The 12,875-nt window shown below is 48.0% G+C and overlaps 1 protein-coding gene across 17 annotated transcripts in view; it reads right to left on the bottom strand.

Moving 5' to 3' along the window:
* TMEM181 (transmembrane protein 181) overlaps positions 1 to 12,875 on the bottom strand; it is a 109,945-nt gene that overhangs the window by 54,687 nt on the left and 42,383 nt on the right. For 12 of the 17 annotated variants that reach the window (XR_012433578.1, XR_012433579.1, XM_005552210.4 and 9 more), the window contains exons 2-3: positions 9,836 to 9,939; positions 2,469 to 2,524 (exon numbers count right to left, since the gene is read on the bottom strand). The exons of 2 other annotated variants lie outside the window; for them this stretch is intronic. Coding sequence is in view for 8 of the 15 variants with exons in the window: in XM_005552210.4 (XP_005552267.2) it covers positions 2,469 to 2,524; positions 9,836 to 9,939 (160 nt within the window). In the remaining 7 variants the exon portion in view is untranslated. Of the gene's footprint in view, positions 1 to 2,468; positions 2,525 to 9,835; positions 9,940 to 10,496; positions 10,731 to 10,836; positions 11,022 to 12,875 lie in introns of those variants that run through there. 3 more of the 17 variants (XM_074037348.1, XM_065543617.1, XM_074037343.1) reach the window with 2 other exon arrangements.

The raw sequence follows: 12,875 nt of genomic DNA, 5'->3' as shown, positions 1-12,875 counted from the left end.
GTCTCTCACAGAAACCTCTAAGCAGGCACTTTCCACATTTGGACCCTTGGGGACAATACACTTACTTAAATACCAAGAAAAAAACCATCTTAGAAGAACAATAAAATGAGCAGAATGAGATACATAATAAGATAATAAAGAATACCAAAGGAATGCTTTCATAGTTACAAGATAACATATCTCAAGAATTATTATTTTTTGAGACGGGAGTCTAGCTCTGTCGCCCAGGCTGGAGATCTCAGCTCACTGCAGCTCACTGCAACCTCTGCCTCCCAGGTTCAAGTGATTCTCCTGCCTCCCAAATAGCAGGGATTACAGGCACCTGCCACCACACCCAGCTAATTTTTGTATTTTTAGTAGAGATGGAGGGGAGTTTCACTGTCTCTGAATCAGACTGGTCTCGAACTCTTGACCTTGTGATCAGCCCACCCTGGCCTCCCAAAGTGCTGGGATTACAAGCGTGAGCCACCGCACCCAGCCAAGAATTATTTCTTTAGTATCTATATGCCAGGAAAATTGCTCTTTGATGTCTGCTATTTTTACGTTTCTGAAAGTCTTGACACCCCTGGGGAGAAAAATTAGAGGTGATGAATGTTGTCAATGATTCTTCTGCAGTATCTTTTGAAAGATGTAATATTGGTGTTTAATAACAGCCGACCACAGAGAGATTTACTGAAGCAGCCCATCCATGGTTCCAAAGAAAAGCATTATTTGAATGCATCGTCTTTGGAGGGGTGTGTGTGGCTGTGTGGGGGTGTGTGTGTGTGTGTGTGTGTGTGTGTGTGGGTGTGTGTGTGTGTGTGTGTTTTGAGACAGGGTGGTGCTCTGTTACCCAGGGCTGGAGTGCAGTGGTGCAATCATGGCTTACTGCAGCCTCAGCCTCTCAGGATCAAGTGGTCCTCCCACCTCAGCCTCCCAAGTAGCTGAGACGACAGGTATGCCCCACCATACCCAGCTTATTTTTAAATTTGTTGTAGAGACAGTCTCCCTATGTTGCCCAGGCTAGTCTCAAATGAATGTGTTTTTGTGTCTTAATACTTCTGTCAGGGTCTCAATAAAAATCCCTAAGACTAAAGACTTGCCTAAAAACCATCAAGGCAGGAAATCTCTCCAGGAATGAGCTACTGTCTCAGTGAAGTGAGGATGGTCTCTTGGAAGCAAGTCAGTTCAGTGGAACGGCTGCTGTGTTCAGTGTCAAAAAAAGACTCACCCTGAGAGACTGAAACTGTAAAACATGAACTACTACCAGGAAAGTCCACGGCAGCACCTCTTCAAATCAGATCATCAGGTCAACAGTGAAAGAAAATAAAGCAATACAAAGGAAATGTGAAGACAGGCTATGCAGAGGGCCCTTTCAAACTACCAGTAGCAAAGAGAAGAATCAAATGGTGTAAGTTTTAGTACTTTTTCTTCTTTTGCCTTTTTGCAAAATTATAAGGGTAGAAAACTCGCAGGGAAGTGTGAGAACAGAGGGAAGGGGGATTTGGGGTCATACAATCAGATTTAAACTATACATATCATGGTGCCTCAAAGATGCAGGGCAACTGTGTTCAGTTTATAGATAAAGTTATATTTCACACACAAAAAAAGGTTTAGTTGTCCAGGCTCTCACAAGTTAGCATTTATTCAAGGAAACCAAAATTTTCCAATTGAAAGAACCTCTGTTTTTCTCCAAAGGTGGTAAAAAGTTAAGGCTTTTTTTTTTGAGACGGAGTCTCGCTCTGTCACCCAGGCTGGAGTGCAATGGCACAATCTCGGCTTACTGCAAGCTCCGCCTCCCGGGTTTCCGCCATTCTCCTGCCTCAGCCTCCTGGAGTAGCTGAGACTACAAGCGCTCGCCACCACGCCCAGCTAATTTTTTTGTATTTTTAGTAGAGATGGGGTTTCACCATGTTAGCCAGGATGGTCTCAATCTCCTGACCTCGTGATCTGCCCGCCTCAGCCTCCCAAAGTGCTGGGATTACAGGCATGAGCCACCTCGCCCAGCCAAGTTAAGGTGTATCTTTTAAAGGATTTTTCATTTAAACTGAGTTCACACAAGGAATACAAAGTAATCATTAGAAAGAACTGTACCATTAGAAACCTGACAGAGGCCAATTCTTAACCTGGGCAAATATGAGAAAGATGAGACACCTAACTGGTATCATTATTAAAAATTACAATCTGATAGGACTTACAGAGACAAGGAATCAGGATGAGTTAATCACTCTTCGGAAATGAACAACTGCTCCCTAAGAGGTAATACTACCATCTTCCTAAGTACTGAGATGTTTGTTACAGCAGAAATGGCGACTTCAGCAAACAAGAACCCAGAGGCCAGTGGCTGACAATGGAAGACGAAATGTGTGCTGCCTGAGAAGCCAAGGCAAGGGCGGGCTACCTTAAAGACTCTAAGCAGAACAATTTCTCAGTGACCTGAGGTTTATAATGTACCCCACCACCCAGCTGCCACTCAGACCCAGTCTTACCTTTTTGCTATTATTTAGTGAAAAATTAGCCGCAGAAGTCTGGATCACTTTAGGTCCTGAAGTGTAACAGAAAAGGATAAAAGCAGGTTATAGTGATACTGATATTTATTATTTTTTTTTTCCAAATTCCAAGACAGGCTCATACATTACACAGAGATGGCCTTAATTTACCTGTTTTTTTCTTTAGAGATTATACAATGTGTAAGTAAAAGATAAACACACAAACACAGACACAGAATATACACTCTGCCGTGCTTCACAATTTGCCAACACAAGTCAACCAGCATGACTGGCACACAACACAGAGGGTTTCCACAGGAAATGCCCTGCTAAGCTCTCAGTGAGAACTCTCTCTACATGCATTGGCCCAAGAAGGCATTAACTATAGAGACTCTGTCTTACATATTCTGTAAAATAAAAAGATTTCTTCCAAAACCTAAGACACACTTATCTGCTCATCCAATTAATCTCGTCTTCCAAAAATATTTATTAAGGGCTTTAAACATAATATTTGCTAATATAAGTAGGAAAGCATAAAGTTTTAACTGAAATAACAGGTATACGAACCTCATAGATTCTTTTTTCCTAATTTTTACTGTGACAAAATATACGTAAGATTTGCCATCTTAACCATTTTTTTTCTATAGACCCAAGAACTTACCATCTTAACCATTTTTTTTTTCTATAGATCCAAGAACTTGACATCTTAACCATTTTTTTTATTTTTGCTCTTGTTGCCCGGGCTGGAGTGCAATCGCACTGTCTCAGCTCACCACAACCTCCGCCTCCGGGGTTCAAGCAATTCTCCTGCCTCAGTCTCCTGAGTAACTGAGATTACAGGCATGCGCCACCACGCCCGGCTAATTTTGTATTTTTAGTAGAGACAGGGTTTCACCATGTTGGTCACTCGAACTCCTGACCTCAGGTGATCCGCCCACCTCAGCCTCCCAAAGTGCTGGGATTACAGGTGTGAGCCACTATGCCATGCCCCTCTTAACCATTTTTAAGTGTACAGTTCAGTGGTAGTAAGTACATTCATACCATACAACCATCACTGCCATCCATCTCCACAATTCAAAACTGAAGCACTGTGCCCATCAAACAATTCCCCATTCCCCTCTCCCAGCCCCTGGCTGCCACCACTCTACTTTCTGTCTTGATGATTTTGACTACTCTAAGTACCCCATGTAAGTGAATCTTACAGTATTTACACTTTTGCCACTGGCTTATTTTATTAAGTATAATGTCCTCAAAATTCATCCATATTATAGCTTCTGTATGAATTTCTTTACTTATTTTATTTTTTTTTTTTTTTTGAGACGGAGTCTCACTCTATTGCCCAGGCTAGAGTGCAATGGCACAATCTCAGCTCACTGCAACCTCTGCCTCCCAGGTTCAAGCGATTCTCCTGCCTCAGCCTCTCAACTAGCTGGGATTACAGGTGCTCACCACCACGTTCGGCTAATTTTTGTATTTTAGTAGAGATGGGGTTTCATCATGTTGGCCAGGCTGGTCTTTAACTCCTGACCTCGTGATCCGCCCACCTCAGCTTCCCAAAGTGCTGGGATTACGGGCATGAGCCACTGCGCCCGGCCGAATTTCCTTACTTTTTAAGGCTAAATATTCCATTGTATGTGTATACCACATTTCATTCCTCTGTCCATTTATCTGTCAATGGATACTGTGGTTGATTCCACAATTTCAATTAGTGTGAATAATGCTGCTATTGAACATGGGTATACAAATATCTCAAGACCCTGCTTTTTTTAAAAAATTTTGAGACAGAGTTTCACTGTTGTTGCCCAGGCTAGAGTACAACAGCGCGATGTCGGCTCACTGCAACCTCCCTGCTGGGTTCAAGTGTTTCTCCTGCCTCAGCCTCCCAAGTAGCTGGGATTACAGGCACGCACCACCACGCCTGGTAATTTTTGCATTTTTAGTAGAGACGGGGTTTCACCATGTTGGTCAGGCTGGACTCAAACTTCTAACCTCAGGTAATCCACCCGCCTCAGCCTCCCAAAGTACTGGGATTACAGGTGTGAGCCACTGGGCCCAGCCAACAGTTTTCTTTTAGCACTTTGAATGTATCAGCCCACTGCCTTCTGGCCTCCAAAGTATCTGATGAAGTATCTGCTGACAAACTTACGAGGATCCCTTGTATGTGATGAGTCACCCTCTTGCTGCTTTCAAGATTCTGTCTTTGGCTTTCTACAGTTTGATTATATCTCGGTGTGGGTCTCTTTGAGTTCATCCTACTTTGAGTTTGTTGAGCTTCTTGGGTGTTTATATTCACATTTCACCAAATTTGAGAAGTTTTCAGTCATCACTGAAAACTTCAGAGAGAAATATTCTCTCTGACCCATTCTCTATCTCTTCTCCCTCTCAGACTCCCACAGTGTGTATGTTGCTCCATCTGAGTGTTCCCAAGGTCCCGCCATCTCTGTTCATTTTTCTTCTGTTTTTCTGTTCCTCAGACTCAAAAATTTCCACTGTCCTATCTTCGGATTCACTGATTCTTTCCTCTACCTGTTCAAATCTGCCTTTGAATCACTCTAGCATATTTTTCATCTCCAGAATTTCTTTTTGGTTTCCTTTTAGGTTTTCTATCTTTTTATTCATACATTGTTTTCTTGATGGTCTCCCTGTCTCTTCCTTTAGTTCTCTGGGCATCTTTAAGACAGTTGTTTTAGTCTCTGCCTAACAGATCTGTCACATGGTCTTAGAGACAGATTCTGACAGTTCATTTTTTTCCTTTCAATGGGCCATACTTTGTTTGCCTTGTGATTTGTTTTTTGTTTTGTTTTTTTTGAGACGGAGTCTGGCTCTGTCGCCCAGGCTGGAGTGCAGTGGCGTGATCTCAACTCACTGCAAGCTCCGCCTCCCGGGTTCACGTCATTCTTCTGCCTCAGCCTCCTGAGTAGCTGGGACTACAGGAGACCACCACCACTCCTGGCTAATTTTTTTGTATTTTTAGTAGAGACGGGGTTTCACCGTGTTAGCCAGGATGGTCTCGGTCTCCTGACGTCGTGATCCACCAGCCTTGGCCTTCCAAAGTGCTAGGATTACAGGCGTGAGCCACCGCGCCCAGACGCCTTGTGACCTTTTGTCAAAAGTGGATACTTAAATCTAATAATGTACCTCTGGAAACCAGACTCTCCCCTTCCTCAGGGTTTGCTGTTATTCATTTTTGTACTTTTGTTTTTGGTGTTGTTATAGACTGTCTCTGTGCAAAGGATCAGCCTGAGGTTTAAACTTAAGGTCTGGCCGGGCGCGGTGGCTCAAGCCTGTAATCCCAGCACTTTGGGAGGCCGAGATGGGCGGATCACGAGGTCAGGAGATCGAGACCATCCTGGCTAACATGGTGAAACCCCGTCTCTACTAAGAAATACAAAAAATAGCCGGGCGAGGTGGCGGGCGCCTGTAGTCCCAGCTACTCGGGAGGCTGAGGCAGAAGAATGGCGTGAACCCGGGAGGCGGAGCTTGCAGTGAGCTGAGATCCGGCCACTGCACTCCACCCTGGGCGACAGAGTGAGACTCCGTCTCAAAAAAAAAAATAAATAAATAAATAAACTTAAGGTCTTCTCAGGTCTTTTCTGAGACTGTGCCTTCCTCTGGGCAGGTGTGGTGACTTTCTGAATTTCCCTGTATTAGAAGTTTTGAATGTCCTGGTCTTCAATGTCTGATTCCCGAAAGGAAAAAGGGAAAAATGAAGGGGTAAAAAAGTACCAGCCCTTTAAATCCCCCGGAAGCAAATTCAGTCAGCGGGGGATGGGCTTGCAACAACTGAGAGGTACAGCAGCAGCAGCCACTCTTACTTCATCGTACTTCTGCGATCAGAAGCAGCATCAGCCATCAGAGCACAGATCCCTGATATCTGGAAGACACGGTCCATTTTGCCCACCTTGGTTTCTATAAGCTCTAGGAACACACATTCAGCTGCCTGCTATAGGCCTGCAATGGAGGATGGGTACCTGCTACTGTGCTAAGAGCTGCACTGACCAAAAGTAACCACAATCTATGTACAAGCATTCCCTTCGAAGTGGCAAGCCTTCAATAGACTCCGGAGTTCCAAAACAGTTACGCCATATAGATTCTGCCACTGCAGCTGTTGTCTAAGTAGAAAACATTGATTCCTATGCCACCATCTTTCCAGAATCCTCTCCAAGCTTCACAGATTCTTACAATGCATTTCTTCAGAGTTTTGGCCTTAAAAGTAGTCGTCAGGCCGGGCACGGTGGCTCAAGCCTGTAATCCCAGCACTCTAGGAGGCCGAGGCGGGCGGATCACGAGGTCAGGAGATCGAGACCATCCTGGCTAACACGGTGAAACCCCGTCTGTACTAAAAAAAATACAAAAAACTAGCCGGGCGAGGTGGCGGGCACCTGTAGTCCCAGCTATTCGGGAGGCTGAGGCAGGAGAATGGCGTAAACCCGGGAGGCAGAGCTTGCAGTGAGCTGAGATCCGGCCACTGCACTCCAGCCTGGGCGACAGAGCGAGACTCCGTCTCAAAAAAAAAAAAAAAAAAAAGTAGTCATCAAAGGAAACACTGTGAATCTGATTTTAATTTAATTTAGAACTGGATTTGTTCCGGCTGGGCACGGTGGCTCACGCCTGTAATCCCAGCACTTTGGGAGGCTGAGGTGGGCGGATCACGAGGTCAGGAGACCGAGACCATCCTGGCTAACACGATGAAACCCCATCTCTACTAAAAACACAAAAAATTAGCCGGGCATGGTGGTGGGCGCCTGTGGTCCCAGATACTCCGGAGGCTGAGGCAGGAGAATGGCGTAAACCTGAAAGGCGGAGCTTGCAGTGAGCCAAGATCGTGCCACTGCACTCCAGCCTGGGCGACAGAGCGAGACTCTGTCTCAAAAAAAAAAAAAAAAAAAAAGATTTGTTCCAAAACGTATCACTCTCAACTGGTGATGTCAGTTTTTCGGGGCTGCCTCAGTGACCACCCCCCGTCTGCCACCAACAATCCTCCACTCAAAAGGAGGAAATACACAACCAAGGCAATAACCTCTCTCTGGAATGCATTTAGGAATGCTGAGAAGGATACATCAAATGGAGGAAGGAGGGTTGTGTTCACAATGAGGCTCCTTTTAAACAGATTCACAATCTGAGTGAACTCCTAACCCAGGAAGTAAGGCAGTCTGGTTTCCTGGAAAGAATTAAGAACTGGGAATCAGAAAAATCTAGACTCAGCTGGCTGCGGTGACTCACACTTGTAATCCCAGCGCTTTGGGAGGTCAAGGCGGGTGGATCACCTGAAGTCAGGAGTTCGAGACTAGACTGGCCAACACAGTGAAACTCTGTTTCTACTAAAAATATCAAAAAAAAATTAGCCAGGTGTGGTGGCAAGTGCCTGTAATCCCAGCTACTTGGGAGGCTGAGGCAGGAGAATCGCTTGAACTGGGGAGGAGGAGGTTGCAGTGAGCCAAGATCTCACCACCGCACTCTAGCCTGGGCAAAAAAAAAAACAAAAAACAAAAAAAAAAAGAAGAATCTGGACTCTAGTCTTCACTAACAAGGCTTTCTGGGTCTTGATTTCCTCATTTGCAAAATGATAGTTACTAAGCCAATAGTCCCCTAAGGTACTCCTAACTCTAAAATAATAATAACCTTATCACAGAAAATAATCAGGAACAGAGTACTTGTGATAGTTAATTTTATGTGTCAACATGACTGGGCCACAGGGTGCCGAGACATTCGGTTAAACATTATTCTGTTGTGTCTGTGGGTTGTTTCTGGATGAGATTAACATGTGAATCGGTAGACTGAGTCAAGCTGACTGCTCTCTCCAATGTGGGTGGACCCCTCCCTCCAATCCATCGAAGACCTGAATAAAACATACTGACTGAGTAAGGGAGAATTTGCTCTCTCTGCCCGGGCTCTCTCTGTCTATGTTCAGCTGGGACACTGGTCTTCTCCTGCCTTCAGACTCCGACCTGGACTCGGCTGGAATTTACTCCATCAGCTCTCCTAGTTCTCATGCCTTTGGGCTTGGACTGGAACTACATCATGGGCTCTCCTGGTCTCTTACTTGTTGACTGCAGATCTTTGGACTTGTCAGCTTCCATAATCATGTGAACAAATTCCTTATAATAGACAGACAGACAGGTAGGACGGACGGACAGACAGACAGGCAGGCAGGCAGATACACAGATAGGTATTTCCTATTGATTCTGTTTCTCTGGAGAACTCTGACTAATAGAGTACCGTATGGAAAGAAAGAAGGGGATGCAGAAATCCTGACATCGCTTGAATCTCAGCTGTGGTGCATCACTTTACATTTCTGCAAGAGTGGAGAGGGTTTGATATAATCATGGTCGTTTGCGACAGAAGAGTAGCTTAAATGAACAGAAGGTGGCTGAGGTCCCACTGGGACTGGAGACCATGAGAATATTAATGCCTCCCCTTCCAATCTTAAAGGATAACAGTGAAAATCAAGTAAGATTATGGATATATCTTGTGCTGTAATTAATGTAATTTTTACTTCTTGATGACTTAACGGGAAAGAAGTTGGCTACAGTTGCTATTATCACCATCACCATCAGATAACAGCACCTGAAGAGCCACCCTCCCCCGCCAGCTTCCTCGTCCATTTACCAACCCAGTTTTGGGTAAGAAACTAGCCTTTTGAGGCACAAATTGCCTCTGGGACAGGTTAAGCCTAACTGCCGTTCACACTTTAGCATTAAGTAAATCGATTAAACAACATCTTCTAGAAATCACCCTTATGGAGACAGGTATTTAAGACGGAAACATAGCAATGGAATACATTCTCTCCAAACAAGTCAGGCTCCTGGCTGCCTGCCCTGTGCACAGGGCTGAAGACACCTGGGTCTCTGAGAACCTTGTGAAAACCATTTGGCTTTTCAGGTTCTCCATCCATGAGAAAGGGCGTTGGCCTAGATGATCTCACTGCTCCTGCAGCCACCCCGCCCCATGCTCACAGCCGTCAGCCCCTCAACTCTCCTCCCAACCCCATCAGCTGCATCGGAGCTCTTTCGTGGCCTGTCTCCCCCACCAGGCAGCATGTCCTGAATCCATCAGTGCCCAGCTGGGCCTGGTGCACAGCAGATTAGAAATGTCTGCTTGGCCAATGAAGGCATGTGGTCAAGGCTGCCCCTGGCTGCTGCACAGGGCATAGACAGGGTTACTTGGGGCTACTCACTGCACCTCCCCCAGGAGAAACAGAGCAGCTAGAAGCGCAGGACTGGGACCCATCCACCCTGTGGGCACTTCTCCCTCCATGCTGGGGCCCTTGGCAGTGGGAGACAGGGGCACAGCTGGGCTGGTTGAAAGCAACACGCCAGGGCCACCACACATGGCAAAAGATTCACTGAGTAAAAACCGAACCTTACCTCTGATCCCAACGAAGACGGTCAGGCCAAAGCAGATGAAGAAGACGACAAACACGAGGACAAAGTGGCGCTTGGAGAGCGTGTAGAGCCGCATGGGCGCCAGCCTGGGGGCAGAAGCCAGCAGTGAGGGACAGTCAGGGGAAGGCCCGGGGGTCACACGACGGCGGCCCTACAGCAACACCCCTCCCCACACGACACTGCCCACCTCCCCTCCCAGCCCCTCACTTCTGAAGTGGGCCTGCACTGCCACCAGGTGACCTCCTGAAAAAAAGAGCCTCGGCGGCCGATTCAAGAGCCATGTGTTCCTGAACATTCTGGGTTAGAGGGTCCGTGGACACACCGGTCACCACGGTCTGCACGCGGCACACCAACCCCACACTCAAGGAGAACGCACTGGGGCGCCTAGACCCCCCAAGGGTCACTACCACAGAGGCAGTGACCAGACCCCACTACCCACCCCATGCACGCATATACATATACACACGCGCACACACACAGGCACACCCACAAGCACACAGCCTACAGGGGTGACACCGTCAGGCTCCACTTGAAGCTCCAAGTCCTGCCAGCACCACACTCCTCTGCCATTCCCACGAGCCCACAGCCTGATTCCTCCCGTCCCAAGTCCTCAACAACTTCAGGTTCCCCTCGTGCCACCCACCAGCGTGGACGCTGCCTTGCTGTGCACTTCTCTGTGATTTTCACCAACAGGGAAACCCACTCGCCCTGCCAGGTTCCTGCCCGGTCACAGGAAAACACCGGGGGCAGGAATCATTTCTTTTAGAACACCCTGTATCAGGGGCCAAGAAACAAAAGAAAAATCTGTAAAGGCCCAGGCAGTACATGTGAGGCTTTGGGAACACTCGGTCTCTGTCGCAAGGCACAGCTCTGCTTCTCTGAGCAGCATGGGACGCATGAGCATGAATGTGTCCCAATCAAACCACCGACAAAAGGGGTGCGGCCATCCCCCGCCTTGTGCCCTGAGGAGGAGACCCACAGACCAGACGGACACGCGGTGCTGTCTGTTTCGCTCTGTCTTCTGTGTTCTCTGTCGTCCTCGCATGTTCTGGTCCTAGGAGTCAGGCCAGCAGGAAGGACCCTGGGCACCTCACCTTGGGAACAGGCAGCTGCACACCCACCCGGGGAGGCAGACACAGGCTCAGCCCGGCCCTGCAGGAAGGTTACTGGCTTCACGGTCCAAAGCTCGCATGGGCCTGCGTGCCCACACCCCCGCAGCACATGCCTGAGACTGCGGCTGCAGAATAGGCAGTCACTGCCAGGCCCGCCTCAGGGCCAGGGTGAGGCCGTGAGTCAACACCTCTGGGACGTTGCTCTGATAAGGCTGGGCCCGCTGGCCCCAGTAGGGCCTGCGTGGCCACCTGGGCAGTGAGCACACAGACCAAGGTCACTTGAGTGAAGAAATAAAATATAGGTGCCTCCACGGCTGCCCCAGGACTCGGTGAAAACACTCACCCACGAACGTGAGACGAGAGCTGGGGAAGGAGGCAGCCCGGCCCCAACTCAGCTCTGGGGCTTGACAGATCCTCAGAGGCCCAGGAGCCATAGAAATGACCTCAGGGAGCAAACTCAACACCTTCAATATACAGATGGGGAAACTGAGGTCTGGAGACAGTGCACGTGCCCAAGATGCCGCAGCCCTGCCCTCTGCACCCACACTCCGCAGAGGTGGCTCTGGGATGGCGCTGCCAGCTCCAACCTACACCACCTCCTCTGGGCAAGCCCTGCAGTGTGAAGCCTGGACCGGAAAGAAGTGTCTCCTCTGACCTTCCGCAATTAACCAGGTGTTAAGTCTATTCCTTAGTGTAAGCATGGTGTGTTTAACATGTTATTGCTTTAACATTGCAGAGGGCTGGGCGCAGCAGCTTACGCCTGTAATCCCAGCACTTTGGGAGGCTGAGGTGGGTGGATCATGAGGTCAGGAGATTGAGACCATCCTGGCCAACACAATGAAACCCTGTCTCTACTAAAAGTACAAAAATTAGCGGCCAGTGGCTCAGACCTGTAATCCCAGCACTTTGGGAGGCTGAGGCGGGCGGCTCCTGAGGTCAGGAAATCGAGACCATCCTGCTAACATGGTGAAACCCCGTCTCTACTAAAAAACACAAAAAGTTAGCCAGGCGTGGTGGCGGGCCCCCTGTAGTCCCAGCTACTCAGGAGGCTGAGGCAGGAGAATGGCGTGAACCCAGGAAGCGGAGCTTCCAAGATGAGCCAAGATGGTGCCACTGCACTTCAGCCTGGGCGACAGAGCGAGACTGTCTCAAAAAAAAAAAAACCAAAACAAAACAAAACAAAAAAACAAATTAGCTGGGCGTGGTGGCACGTGCCTATAATCTCAGCTACTCAGGAAGCTGACGCAGGAGAATCGCCTGAACCAGGGGGTTGGAGGTTGCAGTGAGCGGAGATCGCACCACTGCACTCCAGCCAGGCGACAGAGCGAGACTCCATCTCAAAAACAAACAAACAAAAATTGCAGAATGGAAGATTCCTAGACAGCTGCTCAGGGCCTTTTCAGTTAAAAAAAAAAAAAAAAAGACACAAAGCTAAATGGACTAGATGGTGGGGAAATGCAAATAAAGCCTGTAGTTCAGTTAACAGTATGGCACCAAGGTCAATGTCTTCGTTTTGATAAACGCGCCAGGTTACGTGAAGTGCTCCCTGAGGGGAAGACGCAGGGCTTGCCCAGAGGAGTTGGTGTAGGTTGGAGCCGTTCCAGAGCCACCTCTGCGGAGTGCAGGTGCACAGGGCAGGGCTGCAGCATCTTGGGCACGTGCACTGTCTCCAGACCTCAGTTTCCCCACCTGTGAATTGAAGAAGAGTGTACGGAAACACTCTGCTATCTCTGACCCTCTGCTGTACTGCTCAAGTGGCTTTTCAACAATGACACTGCTATTTCTGAGTTCCTCCACTGCACCATTCTCAGGGTGACAGTCCCAAGACTAAGGAGCTCCGAGAACTCCCCAAGCAGAGGCTGAAAGCACAAGAGAAATTACTTGGAACCAGAGAAAACCAGAATAACTAT

The sequence above is a fragment of the Macaca fascicularis genome, chromosome 4, assembly GCF_037993035.2.
Source record: "Macaca fascicularis isolate 582-1 chromosome 4, T2T-MFA8v1.1".
NCBI lineage: Eukaryota > Metazoa > Chordata > Mammalia > Primates > Cercopithecidae > Macaca > Macaca fascicularis.
This window is presented reverse-complemented; position numbering and strand designations above follow the sequence as displayed.